This window comes from Sinocyclocheilus rhinocerous, unplaced genomic scaffold (genome assembly GCF_001515625.1).
Source record: "Sinocyclocheilus rhinocerous isolate Xijiao unplaced genomic scaffold, SAMN03320098_v1.1 scaffold368, whole genome shotgun sequence".
Classification (NCBI taxonomy): domain Eukaryota; kingdom Metazoa; phylum Chordata; class Actinopteri; order Cypriniformes; family Cyprinidae; genus Sinocyclocheilus; species Sinocyclocheilus rhinocerous.
In genome coordinates this window covers 1,008,048-1,025,206 of record NW_015664681.1, presented here as the reverse complement: position 1 = coordinate 1,025,206, position 17,159 = coordinate 1,008,048, and the positions used below count along the sequence as shown (strand labels likewise).

The 17,159-nt window shown below is 38.5% G+C and overlaps 2 protein-coding genes, 1 long non-coding RNA gene and 1 pseudogene across 4 annotated transcripts in view; 1 reads left to right on the top strand and 3 right to left on the bottom strand.

Annotated features, from left to right (window-relative positions):
* Positions 1-1,500: 1,500 nt before the first annotated feature.
* On the top strand, positions 1,501-13,420 carry LOC107730244 (uncharacterized). Its single transcript, XR_001638664.1, has 3 exons — positions 1,501-1,510; positions 10,064-10,069; positions 13,314-13,420. It is a non-coding gene; the product is annotated as an uncharacterized LOC107730244 (long non-coding RNA).
* Positions 2,168-3,713, bottom strand: ascl1b (achaete-scute family bHLH transcription factor 1b). Its single transcript, XM_016541013.1, has 2 exons — positions 2,938-3,713; positions 2,168-2,723 (listed from the first exon to the last, which is right to left on the bottom strand). Exons 1-2 carry the CDS (start codon positions 3,500-3,502, stop codon positions 2,692-2,694), a joined length of 597 nt encoding a protein of 198 aa, XP_016396499.1. The 5' UTR covers positions 3,503-3,713; the 3' UTR covers positions 2,168-2,691.
* Positions 5,347-10,114, bottom strand: LOC107730242 (malignant fibrous histiocytoma-amplified sequence 1-like; annotated as a pseudogene).
* Positions 13,421-14,651: 1,231 nt separating the features above from the next.
* LOC107730267 (ras association domain-containing protein 7-like) overlaps positions 14,652-17,159 on the bottom strand; it is a 16,997-nt gene continuing 14,489 nt past the window's right edge. For both annotated transcript variants that reach the window (XM_016541048.1, XM_016541045.1), the window contains exons 4-6: positions 16,014-16,170; positions 15,712-15,819; positions 14,652-14,903 (exon numbers count right to left, since the gene is read on the bottom strand). In XM_016541048.1, coding sequence (XP_016396534.1) covers positions 14,872-14,903; positions 15,712-15,819; positions 16,014-16,170 — 297 coding nt within the window. In that variant the 3' untranslated portion in view covers positions 14,652-14,871. The remainder of the gene's footprint in view (positions 14,904-15,711; positions 15,820-16,013; positions 16,171-17,159) is intronic.

Genomic DNA, 17,159 nt, shown 5'->3' with positions numbered 1-17,159 from the left:
TTCTTCAAAAAGGGAGTCAGAGCGTGAATGTGGAATAAAACTCTCTCTCTTAGATGCTTAGGCTGCAGGACTGAGGAGTACAGTGCTCAGAGCTGGGTGTGTTTTGGGTTTGTGTGATGAAGTTTGAGGGGGGTGTTGGCCCTCGGCCGAGACGGATGACTATTGTGTGTGTAAGAAGTGTGTGCGGAGGGTGCTGGGCAATTTAAGACAGCGTTTAGCATGCAGAGCCAGACAGGGTAAATCAACCTGACTGCACACAATCATGAGCCGAGAGACAGAGTGAAACCAAAACCAAACCAAAAAGAGAGAGAAAAAAGGAGGAGAAAAGACATTTTTGTAAAGAATCAAGGGAATCTTGTCAATGTAAGGCGTGAAATCCAAGACTAAAAAAATTGTATGTCAGAATATTGTTGGGTTATTTATACTTAGATAATAGGTTGTTGTTTTCCATCTAAAATGCACAAATAGCACTGGGATTGACAGGTTCCTTCTTTGAGAACTTTTCTATACTCTTAAAAATAAAGGTTATTTCTTGGCATCTATAGTTTCATGAAGACCCTTTAACATCCATGGAACATTTTCATTGCTCAGAATGTTCTTTATAGTGAAAAACTACTGTTGTTTAGATTATTAAAAATGTTTTTCATACTAAAAAAAACAGGAACTGTTTACTGATTTATTGGTTTATTGGGGACCCCAAAATGGTTCTTCTGTGGTATCACTGTGAAACCCCCCTTTGTGTTTAAGAGTGTATGATCTCCAAAATGAGAACTTAAAAAAAAGAGATAGAGTCTAGATGGAAAAAAAAAACAAGAATGACTGAAAGATTAAAATTAGTCTGAATGAGGCCCGCACCCGGCCCCTTTCATTTGCCACTGGACCCAAATCAGGCTTTTGTGTGGGACTCTGTAAAGTAGTGTCAATCATTCTGCTGGTGTTTTATTAGAGAGGAGAATTTTTTATGAATTTACTCTTCACAAATTAAAAGGACCTCCTGCTCTAAGTGCTGAAAAAAGGCAATACAGACTGAAGTTAGACATCACAATGCCACTCGTACACTGGAGCGACATCAAAGTGCCCAAGACATCCAATCAGATTTATGTTGAAGGCATTATGTGATGAATATGGTGTAGCCCTCACACAAAAGTGCTTTTGTGTCACTTAAATCAGAGGCCATTCAAAATCAGCACGGGTCTGTCTGATTGGACGATGGCGAAAGGCCTTACAGCACATCCAAACTTCACACGCACAATAGAAAATGCTCATTTTCATGCACTCAGAACCTTAGTGCTTGGTTGACTCACATTTGGGGCACTTTGAAGGATGTCATTTGAAGCAAGAATGGGGCAGCTTTTTGCCTGGTTTAAATGGGAAAAGTTAGAATTGCACAAACCTAAACCGATCTCCTTATCTTTGCTGATAAGACCCCTGTATATATGCTAAAACCAAAAGAAAAAAAGTGAACAGGAAAACTGACATTGGTAGGAAATTTTGGATGCCCTCCAGGACAGTTAGTTCATCACCATTAGTCTTCTGCTGACGTCTATTCACAGCCTCCATAGGTTGGGACGGACACATTGGTTACACCACAAAGGTATTCAGGGGTTATAAATTGCTTTACTCTTGAACTTTTTGTTGTTGCTTAAAAATTAACTGTTCACATATACTGTATCCCAAGGTTGTGTCCCATCTACAGCTGCCTGCCACCTTCCTTTGTGGTTATACAGTAAATGACTCCATTAATTAAACCATGTTGACACTTCTCAAAGCCATTTCTTTTATGAAAGATAAAGCAGTTGTAAATAAAAGAAAGACTATTGGAATATGTTTTACAAGAAAATACTATTTCAGTTTTCTGCTTTGAAATTTCACATTTTGTTCAATGTGTTTTTTGTAATTGACTGTGAAATTTACTAGCAATTTCTAGGTAAAAATGGTTTGTACAATTGTTTCAGTGTGTTTGTAGTGGTTATTTCAAAATAAATCAGTGCTATGTATTTTACACATTATTTATAAGTATCTACATTTGTGTAAAGTGCAATTCTGAGTCTCAATTGTCAAACTTACAGGCTTTATAAAAGCATATCTGTTAATAGTCAGTTGACTGTAAACACACAAGACAATTAAATGAATAAATAAAGTCTTTATTTTACATAAAATAGGGTTTCTCTTCATAAAAAATTGCATATACACAAGTTTGTATAAAAACACACAAGTGCACACTTTGATACAAAAGTTATTCATCCAGTACAAAAATGTTGTCACATATCTAGCACAAAATATACAGGTTGCCTGAGGGCTTCCTAGAGTAACGTTAGTGTATCCCCTAACAGACGCCGTATATGGGACCTGATACTATTTTTCCTCATTCGTTTACCTATGACTGGTCACCTCGTTATTTGTACAACATGGAAGGGACGAACTGGCTCATTCAGTTGCATTTACACATTATTGCTTCAACAAGGCAAATGTTGAATGCGGGGTGACAAGACACAAGTCAGCAGAACAGACTTCCTCATACACCTCAAGTCCCGTGCAGTTCTACCATTTGGAAACTTGAGGGGTGTTGCATCTGTGTGCATTGCTGGAAAATGCCGTCTGTGTGTCCAGTGCTCAATCAATGAACTCAAGTCCTTTATAAGCACCAGCAGGCAGCGTATCACCGACCTGGACTGATCCTGCGCCGTCCCTTCAGCACCAATCTTTAGTAGAGAGTGAAGCACCTGTAATAGAATAAAACAGCTATGAGTCACAGGCATATACTGCAAAAATTACAGCGATTCAGTCCATTCAGGAAAAAGAGGATTCTGAACCCTCTGAGGATAATGTTGTTATAATAAAGCGTTAGAGAGTAAAATAGCTTTTTTAAACTGGGGGCCACTTAGTTAAGGGCCCCTGGGTCTGTAAAAGTGGAGAACGCTTAAAAACTGCCCCTACCTGATTCATATCTGTCGAACCATGTGGTGAAGTCCAGCAGCTCTTGCTCCTCAGAGCTGAGATGCTCGTAGCTGCCCTCATCGGAGGAATAAGCTGAATGAGGAGACTCCGAGCCCGCCGAGTACGCGTTGGAGACCGACGGAGACGGGACGCCGCACTGCAACACGGCAGACACGGCGTCGTGCTCGTCCAGCAGCTGCTGAAGCGCTCGGATGTACTCCACCGCCGAGCGCAGCGTCTCCACTTTGCTCATCTTCTTGTTCGCCGCTCCGTTGGGCACATGCTGGCGCAGCGTCTGGAAGCCCATGTTCACCTGCTTGACGCGGTTTCTTTCGCGTTCGTTGCGTCTGGCCACCGCCATGGGCTGCTGCTGAGGGATGGTATAGCCGAGTCCGTTGAAGGTCAGTCTCCTCTTGCACCTGAGCAGTTCTGGGCTGCTCGAGCGCTGTCTCTTCAGCACTTTACACTCCCTGTCCTGCTTCGCTTGAGGTACGAGGGTCTCCAAAAAAGGCTGGTAAAACACATCTTGAGTCATTTGCGTCGTAGCGATGACAGCTGCCTCCATGTCGTGGGAAATAAATAGATAAATAGATGGGGAGTTTGCGAGTAATGCGCAGCTCTCGTGCCTTTCGCGTGGCTCGCAAGAAGCGATTCACCTGTTCAGCGAATGATTTGAGGGTAAAGCAACTTGCTCTCCCTTTTCTACACGTGCGCCACACCTCCACCCCCTTTTGGGCCGCACGCTCCCAAAGGAAGACCCGCCCCTGCATGAATCCCCTGCTCGGGCTTCGCGCGCCGGGCGCGTGGCTTTGACAAACTCAAAGGACCTATTCTGTGCGCTCACTGCGCCACGCGTACGAGGCGCTGCCTATGTCTGTGAAATCATGCTCACCCGGCGCACAAGTATGTTCCGCGTTATGGAACGTAAAACTTAAGGTGTTGACCATTGATATAAAAAAAAACGATGGAGTGACGTCCATTTTTTAGAAGTTCGTGTTACTATAACTCACCTGTTTGTCAGTCTGTCAGTCTGCGTGGTGCTTTGGATAACCTGCTAAATAGACGTGGGTTCAAAACAGCAAAATCACAAAACAAGACTGACATGCCAAAGTGACAAAAACTACCATGTTACAAACATGTTTTTTCTTTCTTTCTGAATATAGAAGAATAATTTCGGTATACTATAGCCTACTGTGTATATTGAAATTGCCATCTGATACCATGACTGTTACTGCCACAGTTTTGTTAGGGGTATTAGGCAAACAAGTACATGAAAGTTTTGAATGCATATGTAACTTTCATCCTCTGGAATGCATATATGGATTAAAAATAACTCTTTTAAGACGTTTTTGATCAATTAGATTGTGTTAATCAGGATTTTCATTTATAATCATGTCTAAATGTCATGGCTAAATGTCTCCACAAGAATATCAAAACCTGTGTGGATCATTCGATTTAATGTTTTCTTAATAAAAATGTAACAATGCAGAACGGTTTGTCTGAGGGTTCCGTTTAGGGCAGGGGTAGGCAAGTTCGGTCCTAGAGAGCCGCAGTCCTTGATTAGGGGTGGAGCTGAACTCTGCAGGACTGCGGCTCTCTAGGACCGAACTTGCCTACCCCTGGTTTAGGGATAGAAATCATTATCGCAATATAAACACAACAGAAGTCAATGGAAAGTCTCTACAATGTATTTGTGTGTGTCAGTGTGTGTGCTCCTACCCTAAGACTGCTGCAAGTGAACTGTCATTAGTATATAGTAAAGCACTATCAACAAGATCAACTGATAATGCCAGCTTGCTATGTACTTTATAATGAAGCAAAAATCTGAAAACTCTTCAATGAGGCTTTTAAATACTTTTTAATAAGTTTGTGAGTAAAAAAAATAAAAATACAACACAATAAAAAATAGCTGGCAACCCTTTATTTTGACGGTCCCTTTTAGACATTCGGGTGACTATAAGTAACTACAAGTCATTAGAGTAGTTAGTAGACTGTCTGCTTAATGTCTGCTATTTATATTTTTTATATTTAATATCTGTGATTTTTATGGTCCCTCAACAGACATTCTACTGAATAAACTTGCATGTACATATCAACTTATTAACCATAACCTAACAGTCTTATACTCTGAGTTAGATGATGTGTAGTTGCAAAGTTACTTATAGTCAACAGAAATGTCTAAAGGGAACCATACAAGTAAAGTGTAATCAAATAATTTACACTTTAAACTTTACATTTGATATGCTTTGTTAGAATATTTATATGTTGAGGTAAACATGTAGGCCTGCTTTTTTACTTTTTAGCTCATTCAAAGCATATAGGCAGACAGAAAGAGACTTTGGTAAATCCAATGATACTTTTGTATCTGGATAAGTTTATTGAACAATTCATTACATGTTGAAGCCTGGACTCCACAGCAGCAATATTTACCCTCCACAAACAGTGAAATTGTGAAACGTAAATGTATAAAGATCACCCCCTAGCGGCGACAATATGTTTCTACAAGACAACATATCCACTGAACAATTTCTTACTGAGAGGAGACTACAGAAAACTTGTGTATGTTCCCCAAAATAATGTTAGATTCCTCCATTTCATGCTAAATCAAGAAATATACATTTTATGTAATAACGTGTTGGAAACATTACAATGCTATTGTCTGTGCAAGTTGGTATTTTAATTAATTACAGTACTTAAATATGTGTTCAAGTTGTGTTTTACAATATTTAAGGAATGACACATTTGTAGTCTGATGTAGGCTTTAACAGCCTTTCCCATCAAGTCAAATGAGTTTTTATTTGTATTATTTGTTATTATTGTTTGTTCCATATGCCCTGTCTTTAGGTCGAAGCATCAGGAGCTGAAAACAAAAAATATTTAAGAATTATAAAGGGAAGAAGACTAAATGCATGTTGTATTTCTCTGTAAATAAATGCATTTACTTCAAGGGAACAGCAACTCCGTCCTTCGTTGGTGTCCATTAAGGCAAGTTTGTTTTTCCTCAAGTCCTCTATAAGACAAAGCACAGTGTTCACCTGATTTCATTTCAATACGTTTAAAACTAAGATGAGTCAAACATACTTTAATAAAATGATTATGTAATGCTCTAATGAGAACACACAAAAAAGAGTGCAAATCACATGGCAACTTACATATTAAATTTGCTTGACCGTGAATCTTCTAACCATTCTTGCCAGTCATTCCATTCAAAGTATTCATCACAGTTACTGTATTTACAGGGACTGTGGACAGTCAGATACTGCCCTTGCCACTGCTCTGTCAGTGTGTTCAGCCGTATCATAATCTTCCTTATCACTTCCCATGCTTTCTGGATGTCTTCTGAAGTTTCAACTACAAGAAGGAAAATTATTATCGCAACATATAATCATTGCCGTTAATAGTGGTTTTTACTGTACATTTCTGCCATATGGACAATGGACATCACCTTGACATAGTCACCACTGACAAGCTACTCCTAAATATAATGTAGAAACTATAATTTTCTGTGAAGAGAATTCCGTTAATCTGCTTTGCAATGATTTGTATTGTGAAAAGCGCTATACAAATAAACGTGAAGTGAATTTAATTGAATGTAGAAGACAAAAAAAACATCCCCTAGTGCCAACAATATGTACAATAAAACTAAGAAAGTATAGATTTAATAAATTTGTAATTCTATTTTAGAAAAAATATAATAAATATTAATGCAGCCTTTGTGACCATTAGAAACGTCTATAATAAAAATCTTACTAAGCTCAAATCTTTGAAGAGTAGTGTATTTATATTTAAAGTATCTGCTTGAGAGGCTACAAATGTAAATCATTGCTATACAAAGTGTAATAAAACAGGGGACTTACGCTCAGTCTCTTTGCAGCGGATCTCAATAAACTGGTCCTCATCACGGCGTTCTCTGAGCAGAAACCGTCTGTTACCACAGCACAGCACACACTGGTCTTTTCCGATCCAGTATGGAGAGTATAAGGAGCACGCCCTGATGACAAGCCTGTAAAGCAAGAATCAGTTTTACATGTCATTACTAGTTATCCCAGTGTCAATACTAGTTACAATCAAATCAGTTTGAAGTAACTTTTTGATCATCAGGGTATCTGGGTTGATGACACATGACCGCAAAACACGACAGCTAATAGAGTGAATAAACCAGGAATGTTCTTTAATGAGCTGTATTTCTTTATTTTCTCTGAAAGAGACAAGCGTAAGCATTCACCTGTGAAAGAAACCATGTGGTATCTCAGGTAGGAAGTAAACATGGATATTTAGGTCCTCTTGATTGTCTGATACCCACTTTTGCTCTACCTGTTCGTTGTCTGGCAGGTAACTTGGGAACAGACAAGCATCTGGCTCATACACAATCGGATTTGAGGGCACCCAATTTTTCTTAGGACAGAATTCGTTGGCTTTTGGATTGAGAGGACCGTTATGTTTGGTCGACAAGCATACATCAAAGTGTTTTAGTAGTGAAAGGAGACTTCCTTCCTTCTTATTGGACCCAACCACCTCCTCAATTAGCTCTTCATCAGTAATGCCATAATTCTTCTGGAGCTCAGTCCGCACCAGGATCCTGATAGCCCCATTGTTTAAGGATGCTCTGTGTTTATAGTCGCCGATCCATCTTTTCTTCTGTACTGCAAGTGCATTTTCTGACTTCAGCTGTGCAGAGGAAATCTTGTTCAGTTCCTGGACTAGGTCATGTCTCACAATAGTCTGTGACAGAATTAAAAGAAAAGAAATTACGAAGGATTTTATACACTGATTATTTTATGGCTATTCAAATACATTTATTGGTTGTGGTTTAAATGTTTGATGCATGAACCTTAAACAATGATGAGGAATGATGTTTCTACAAACAAAGAACCAGCCAATTCTGGGATTTCCTTGTACCACATAATGACTCCAATTCGGTGAAGATACTGAAGAATTAACTTAAGTTTGTCATCGTCCAGTGTAATATGTCTGTTCTTCAGTTCATACAAGAGGGTGCTTTGACTCACAATTCCTGAAAGTAGGTGCAAATTTCAGAATTAAGAAACTTATTTAAGAACAAACACACCAAACATTGTAATCTAAAAAAAAACAAAAAAAAAACTGACCATGCTCAGCAATGTCACCGTTTTTCAGAAGTTCTTTGATATCCTTCTCCACCTCATAGTAGCATCTAGGTAATGTCTGTTCTATGCTGGGGAATGTAGCTGTGTTCAAATCCTCACTTTTGATGTGATCACCTAGCTTGACAATGTCCTCCTTTTTAGTGCAATCTATAGGTACAAAGTCAAGTACCTGAAAATGAAAGGAGACAAAGAAGATCATGGCAGCACATTTTATTCAATTCTATTAGATTATAAAACAGCAACTACAAAGCCAAATTACCTTTAGTTTGTACTCAGTCAGTCTTTCAATCTGATTTATCTGGTCATAGTACAAAGATGAGTCCTCCTTATCCTGGAAGTTCTTCTTACGCTGCTTTAAATTAGTTGTATGTGTTTCAAGCATTTCCTTCACCTGGTCTTCGATGTGTTTTTTCTTTTCTTTCACATCATTCTCATCTGTGCATTGGTCAACATGAGTGCCCACAAGCAGAACTACTGAGTCTGGTATCTTAAGCTGAAGGTTTTTGATCCAGAATCCCACATTCTCCTTGAAACTCTGGGCATCCATGTTATAACTGAAAAAAAAAAAAAGTTGAATGCATTGCTATTTGGTGGCTGGGGTGTTATTCCAACTGGCCCAATAGTGAAAAAAAGTCCCCTAAATCTCTATAATATTCTGGTTTTGCCCATTTTATAGTCCACAATGCAAAAATTACACATCTAACCGTTTATTAATAGTGATGTTTCCTAATAAAAGAATACATTCTCAACAAGTTGTACATGCTTTACCTGGAAAGGTTGATGGCAAGTATGACAAAGGCTTGAGCTGTTATAAACACATGATGGGTGATGTAGTATTCCTCTTGTCCAGCAAAGTCCCAAAAGATAAAACGGATACCCTCATTATCAACTTCACTGATTTCGATCCCTACCGTACGATCATCCTCGGCCACTGGTACAGGGCAACCCTGCTTCAGACTGCGGCACAGAGTGGATTTCCCTGCCATGGAGGTCCCCAGAAACATAGTCTTCACAGTTTTCTGATTTGGGGCGTTTGCCTCAAGCATCGCAAAGTAACTCTGAATATCTCTCAATCTCCCTGCACAGACCTCCTGAGGGGGTTTTCTAAGAGGGTTACCATTAGCTTTGAACAGAGTTAAGCTACTGTTTTGAAAGAGTAGGTCTGGTAGGTCAGCTAACTGGTTCCTCTCGACATATGTGTGAAAGGCCCACAAGAGGATCCAAATTCCTCAGGCAGTTGTTGGACAGGTTTAGGCAGTTGAGATGCTGGCACCTGTTCATGTCCTGGGGTAGCTTTTCAAGTCGATTGGTGCTCAACTTTAGAAATCGAAGTTTCTCCAAGGACGGAAAGACATTTTCTGGAATGGTTTTGATATTGTTCTGATTGATATATAGTTTCTCCAGCTGGTGTAACCCTCTAATGTCCGTGGGGAAATCAGTGAACTCATTCCTGCACAGGTAGAGCTCTGTCAAGTTTTTCAGTTGAGTGATACCACTGATTTGTTTGAGCCTATTCCACTGTAGATCTACCTTTACTGCATCTCCACCCCTCTGGAGAAGCTCATTGGGAAGTGCTTTGAGTTTCTTTCCAGCAAAGTCGTCTTCTTTTTTGGCATTTTGATTTCCTATGGTAATATTATTGTTAATGTAATAATAAGAATAAGAATAAAATCATGCTTATTTAAACTTTATAACAAACATACTCCTAACGTCTTATTCTTAACCTTTTCATAGATGACTCGGAGTAGTAATGCATATATATTTCAACATGAATTATAAATTAATGTTTTCTGTCTAGGCAGCAAAAATAATTAAATCTCTGTGTCAGTTTGTTAGGATTAGCAATTATATCCACTACAATGATATAGCAAAACCTCGGGAGTGACCCCTAACTAATTATAATATACTGTGTTCCCATTTCTTACATGCAAGCAAATTTGTAGCATTTCTTACAGATCAAGATAAAAACTAAAAAGTGTGTTTAACATACCATTTAAAAGGGGCATGTTGATGAGATGCTAAAGAAACTCTTTCGCTCGTCTATGTGACAGATAGGTGATCTACTTCCTTATGTCTCATAGAGCAAAGTAGGGACGGACTTTTAACCGAGCAGTACAACTGATTTTTACTTTCATTTTCTGGAAAACGTAGCAGTATCTAGTTCAGTTTCTGTCAGGTGATTTATACAGTCATGTAAAAACGAGGCGGTACTGCCATCATCTGGCTAAAATGTGAAACAATGTGCATACGAAATGAAATAAGACTCGTACCTAGAAAGTATAGTTCAAGGAAAAAATTAATTTCTATTATCATTCATGTTTTGAAATGTCTCAGCGCCAATTTTTTATTTTTGGTAGAATGGTGTCATTACACACATGGGGATGGGGAAGCATAGAGAAAGTTGGGGGCAGTCGTGGCCTAATGGTTAGTGTGTCAGACTTGTATTCCAAAGGTCGTGGGTCTGAGTCTTGGTACAGGCAGGGATTGTAGGTGGGGAGAGTGAATGTACAGCGCTATTCCACCCTTCCACCCTCAATAACTGAAGTGGAACCCTTTGGCAAGGCACCGGACCCCCAATTGTTCCCCATGGTGCCACAGCAAAAATGGTTGCCCACTGCTCCGGGTGTGTGTGCACTTGGATGGGTGAAATGCAGAGCACACCATACTTGGTCACACGTCACATCCTTTCCTTCCCACCCATTTAATCAGCAAAACGCCAAAGAGTTAGAGTGCAATGTTTTAGCTGTGTCACCTTGAATCATGATGCCAGCACAGTTCATCCGTCACAGGAATGTCTATGGAAAAAAAAATAGTTTGCTGCATGCATCATATTACGTTGTGGAAAATTGGTGAGCTTTCTCTCGTGGATAAAGTACTGTAGGCTTCCACAGGCTCCTTCAATTTATTTGCCCAGCTGATTCTTTTGAACGTTTTTTTTGCTTCAATTCTATTTCATGGTTTAAAACATTTGAACTGAACTTAATTTTTTTATTCAGTTAAAAATTTCTGTTTATTATTGTTTTCAAAATGTCAGTTAAGAGTGGTCACTTTTAAAGTGTAAAGAAATGATGGGTTTGCCAAGTATAAATCCAATAAGCTGCAGAATAGAAAACAATAGATGAAAGGCTTTGATAAACACTGAGGAAAACACCATACACCATCATAAACTTTAACGCAAGACATGTAACTGAGTAAACAGAGAGCTTATATACACAGGGAGTGTTAATTAATAGAACAAGGAACAGGTGTGCAACTAAATTAGGAAACACAAACTATTGGCGGGAGAAATGAGAACAAAGGAAACGGGTAGAAAAACAAGGAACACTAGAAGTAAACCAAAACACAATGTATCCGTATGTTAGCAAAGAGAACAATATTTTTTGGAAATGTTGCTGAAAAATGCTCTCATTATGAATGCTTAGCTGCAGCTTAGATTTTTTTTGACACATAAAAATTTAAGGTAGTCACATTGGCTATATATAGACACAACACTAGTATCATACCAAACAAGGCGTGACGCAACAATTACGCATTTACGAAATGCTTTTGATTGGCTGCACCTATTCCCATAGGAAAAATATATTTTATTGCTCAGTGGTTGCTCTTTCTATTTTAGTCTCAACAGTGTCTCAGATGCTTCTCCTAAAAATCCTTAGGAGAAATAAAAGTAGACACAACTGAGACGAGAAAGTTCTGAAAGAATGGAATCCAAAATGACAATGGGAGAGAAACATGGGAGATCTCTTTATTGTCATGCTGTAATCTCTTGCAAGACTCCATTATAAAATTGTTTTACATCTCAGAGGTTGCTTTTTTATTGCAATGGGGATTTTCACCTTTAATGGTCATGACAGTAGGAGTAGAGACAGGAAACAACTGGGCAGGTGAGAATTGAACAGGAGCAGGGCAGTACCTTTAACTCATGCTGTCTGCAGTGCAGTTGTGCCTTCACATTGATGTGCTGCCCACGAGGCTATGGCTCTGACAGAGGTTACTCTACGCTCAGGATACTAAGGGGTGATTATATGTCTCATTGAGATATCAGCTTTGTCTTAAGATGTCTTCAGTTTTATTTTAGGAGAAACGTTAAAGTTTTAGTAATATTGTAAATACTAAAACTATCATTTAAATAGCATTAAACATTTCAGAATATCAAGGGTTACTAGTTTCAATTTATCTTCAATGTCCAGCATTGAATATACACCATATTTTCCAAACAAACTGGATGCAACGAATCATCCACTGAAGGGGAGTTAAAGTGAGAACCCAAGTGCAGTTTATTTACAGTCATCCAAACATAATCCAAACAGACGAAGACTAGAAACAATAATCCGTGACTTGACTTGACATGAACAGACTTGACTTGACATGAACAGGACTCACCAACAGCGAGTTACAACTTCAATACACGACGAAAACTATGGCAACATGATGGCTACTTATATCAGACAAAGAGGGTCACATGACAAGAACAAACCAATGGGAAACAAGACACATGACTAAGACAACCAATCAGAACATGACACAAAGAACAGAGGAACCAATGGCATGAAGACAAGCGGGCAAGGGAAGCATGACACTAACAGAATGAAATAATTCCAAAATAAAAGACATGAAAACATGAACATGAAACAAAACCCAAACACAAAACCCCACATTACACTAGAAAGGACTTACAAGTGCAAGATATTTAGTATAAGAGCAATACCTTTTTTCAACAAATGTAACACTAGTTTTTTTTTTTTTTTTAGCTTTCTAGCTTTGTTTAGCATTAAAATTTTGTCTTGTACAGCCCATTTTTGCATGTATGTAAATATAGGCTATGTTTTCCTCTGTTAAATCATTGTGCAATAAAACTCTGTCTACATAAAACAACTTCAAATATGACAATGCATGTATTGTCTTTGAAATGGTGTGGATAAATTGCATTGAAGCTAACTAGAGGGAAGAAAAATAAAATTAAAAAGAGATCTCTTCAACATTTCAAACATTTCTCCTAGACAGAAATGAGATTATTTTAAGATTGAATGGAAACTTTTGCTTGAGTCTCCTGCTTCTCAAACTTGTCTCCTGAGACAAAAATTTGTCTCCTCTAAATTTCAGAAGTGATCTCAATAACTTTACAAAGTGTACACCAAGTCAAATGCCTCAATATGACCTCAAACATGTCTACCATATAATATGCATTAATAATCAAATTAGTCAAATAATAATCAAGACTGAGTCTTAAGCCATTTATGTGCCTTTCAGCAAAGAAAGCTAAGTGGCATAACATTTCCATCACGCGCTTGAGTCATTTGGCCAATCACAACACACTGGATAGCTGGCCGATCAGAGCACACCTCGCTTTTCAGACCGATGAGCTTTGTAAAAATTGACGCGTTTCAGAAAGGCAGGGCATAGAGGAGCAACAATAATGTACATTATGTGGAAAATAATGTGTTTTTTGAACCTTAAACCGCATAAACACATTGCATTACACCAAATACACAAACTAATGCTCTTTTTAGCAACGTCAAATGACCCCTTTAAATTTTCAGACTTTCTCTTTTAGAAAAACAGCCCAAAATATGAATGACCCATTCTGCACTAGACTAGACTTTTGTCAAATCAAATGTCACTTCCTCTAAAAACAGTGGTTCTCAAATCTGGCCCTCGAGTTCCACTTTCCTCCAGAATTAGCTCCAAAAACAAAACACACCTGAACAGGCTAATCAAGGTTAGTGAGTTTTAGGCAAGTGAGTTTGATAAAGGTTTGAGCTAAACTCTGCAGAAAAGTGGACCTGGAGGGACAGAGACGACAAAACCCTGCCCTAAAACCACCTGTAGGTCTCTGTTGGAAAAAAACAGCATATGCTGGTTAGGTATGTTTTGAAGCATGACTGCTGGTTTGAGCTGGTTTAAGTTGGTCCTTAGCTGGTCATGAGCTGGTTTAAGCTGGTCATGTGCTTGTTGTATCTTGAAATTATTGTTGAGATTTCATGGGTGGTACAGGGATGTGACTGTCGCTATGAGTGATAATGGTCTCAAGTAGAATCTCAGTAGAATCCTTAGAGCAGAGTCTAAACCAATTAAGACTGCAACTGTATATCAGTGGATGTATATAAGTAGCTAAGGAACATTTTATTTTGTGATTTGATTAATTCTACTTTTAGTGTATCACTTAATTCACCTATGCCTCAACCATCTGCCACTGGTAATGATTATTTTCAGGAAAAACCCTGGGTGAGAGTTCACTGGTTTTAAACCACAGTTTTACTTGAGATTCACCATGCCACAACATATCACCACTCTCATGTGATGATGATGGTGTTAATTCATCTTCAGAACAAAGGATTTCCAGACCAACTTTAATGTTATTGTAAAATATAAATAGTTAAATCATTTAAATGAAGTTTTAATTATAAAATCAAACCTGTTTAAGTATAAAAATGGTTTTGTGGTGCTAAATCTTAAATATGTTTTGATCAGTTGTATAATATATATGGATATAAAAGTATTTATGTGTTTTGACTCTCCAAATTGCACAGTGGGAATAATAATAAGCTTAAAATCTTGTAATAATTTCTTTTTATTTTGGTATGTTTTTAGTTAGTGAAATATATGTAAATTGTTAAAATACATTCAAATGTTTCATAATTACAAAGACAAAGACAGAACTGTATTTACATAGACTTATTCTTGTGTTCACAAATGCATTTCACAGAATATCATACAAAAGAAAATATAATTAACATATTCAGACAAAATGAAGTAGACATAATATAAAGTGAACAGTGAATAATTCCTCGAGGTTGTACTCCAGACTTTATCGCCATGATGTCTCTCTCGATGACAGGACTGCAAGACACACACAAAATGGAATGAGGTTCTGGGCTTCATGGAGGATGCTATATGTTGTTCAACACACTTTTGGAGGTAATGTTTCACATAACAGATATAGGGAAGACTGACGAAAGGAAGAAATGTAAAAAAAGAAAAAGAAAAAAGCTCTAGCTTAAAAAACAGCAGCATAAAAGCTCAAAAACAAACATCAAAATGCTCCATTTACAGTCAGACAGCCTGACCTTGAGTCTGTTGCGACATTTCTGTACACCCACGTGATTACTCTGAACAGCATCCACTGGAGGCACTTCCATAGAAGGATGTGAAAATTAATAACTACTTAATTTATTTCTACTTAAAACACTTGTTCCAGGCAGGAACCACAGAGCAAAGCACACCGGTAGCTCATGATTCACGTGAGCCTGCACGAAAGAACCCCAAGGCAGTGCAGGTTTCAGCAAAATGGGAAGCCGATCATTTTTTGTGGTAGTTTGACAGTCACTATTAACACACAGCAAGATGCAGCTATCTTGTTGTAGAAAACCACAGAAAACAAAGTGAGTACAGTGTTTCTGTTTTCTGGCTCAAAAAATAACAAACTAATAAATATAAATGTCGGAAGTCTTGTTGGCAGTACAGTTGAATTGTCTGATCAGAAAAATGCCCATTACAGTGCTTTTGACAAGACAAAGAGCCACCAGTGAGGACAGGAGGTGTGCAAGTGAAATATTGTGCATTCTGGGAAGCAGGAAGAGGTAGAGGTGCAGAAGATTTAGGCCAGCAGAGGGCAGCGGTATGCAAGCTGTGTGTCACACATACACACCCTCTGGATGAAGGCTGGAGACAAGTGGGTTCTGGAGGCTGCGTGGGTTTCCCAAGATTTGCTTGGCAGTGGTCCGAGGGTTAAACTCCAAGATGGAGGAATTCGAATCTGTCATAAACACACAAAAAAAACCTACTGTTAAGCTTTGCCAGCTTCAGTTGTTTGGTTAGGTATAGTCAGTGTCCCTCTGAAACCACCAGATAGTATCTTTTTTTAAATTTGGAAAACACTTTACCCCCATGTATGGTAGAAAAGACCTTGTTAACTAGTGGCTTGTGAAAACTGTCTGTAGCTTTACACACCTTCATCACTCTGTCCATCAGGCTTGAGGAGAGTAAAATCGATCTCTTCGGTTTGCTGATTGGATTGTGCTGGAGTGACTCCTGTTTGCTGGATGAATTGTTGCAGGTTACACTGGCGTAGCTCTTTATTCAGATCATCCAGTTCCATGCTTTTAGCCTACAGGGGAACATAAGAGAGATTTAATGTTGGGCTGGAGAAAAAGCTGAAGCAGTGACTTTCAAACGGCAATGTTCCTTTATCACACAGTTCTCTTTTCTTGTAATGAAACACCCACACAGACTTAACCTCTACAGTGAGATCAAATGTCCAAGCGGTGTGTCTTAAATGTCATTTTTCATACAGTACGTTCCTACCATGAATAGTAATAATTGTTATCTACTGTGGTTCCTGCTTAATCATCACAGACATATTGTTTCTTAAAGATGCTGCCTTTGCACTACTAGATGAGTCTTGTTTTGTTTTCCATAAACTTACTCATTTTTATTTCACCCTTTAAAGGTGTGACTAGTATTGTTGGTAATGACAACAACCTGTAGGATGAATGAATATAGTACTGCCCTTGCTGATGGGAGTGAGACAACAAATGAAGCAATAGTGAGGTAGTGTGTATGGTGCCCAGAGGTTTAGTTAGTCATGGTGAGCACACAACATGCTTTTGTGTGACTGCAATTAATATATCGGTGTGATTCAACAACTAGTACAAAGATGTTTTATTTAAGGTATACTGTACAGTCAGCAAGTCATTACCGCAAACTAAACCCTGACAGGGTGGTCCAAAATACGTGGACATGAAATGTTGAGTTTGAAATCGTGTTATAATCCTATAATCAAAGCTTCTGCAAATAAAAAATTTACATTGCAACATAGTAACAAGACAAACTGTCACGTTACGCTGCTGCGGGAAGAACATAGGAGACACAGAGTAGCATTCACAGTCTTTAATGATGAAAACACGGGATAATCCACAATAGGAGCTGGGCAAACACACGTAGAAACAAGTAGACCTGACAAACACAAACTGAACAGACTAGGACTTTTAAACACAGGGCAATCAGGGGAACATAGGTGACATCAATGGAACATAATCAAACTAAACGAGGACAGGAACATGACCAAATAAGGAAACACAGGAAGGACTACGGGGG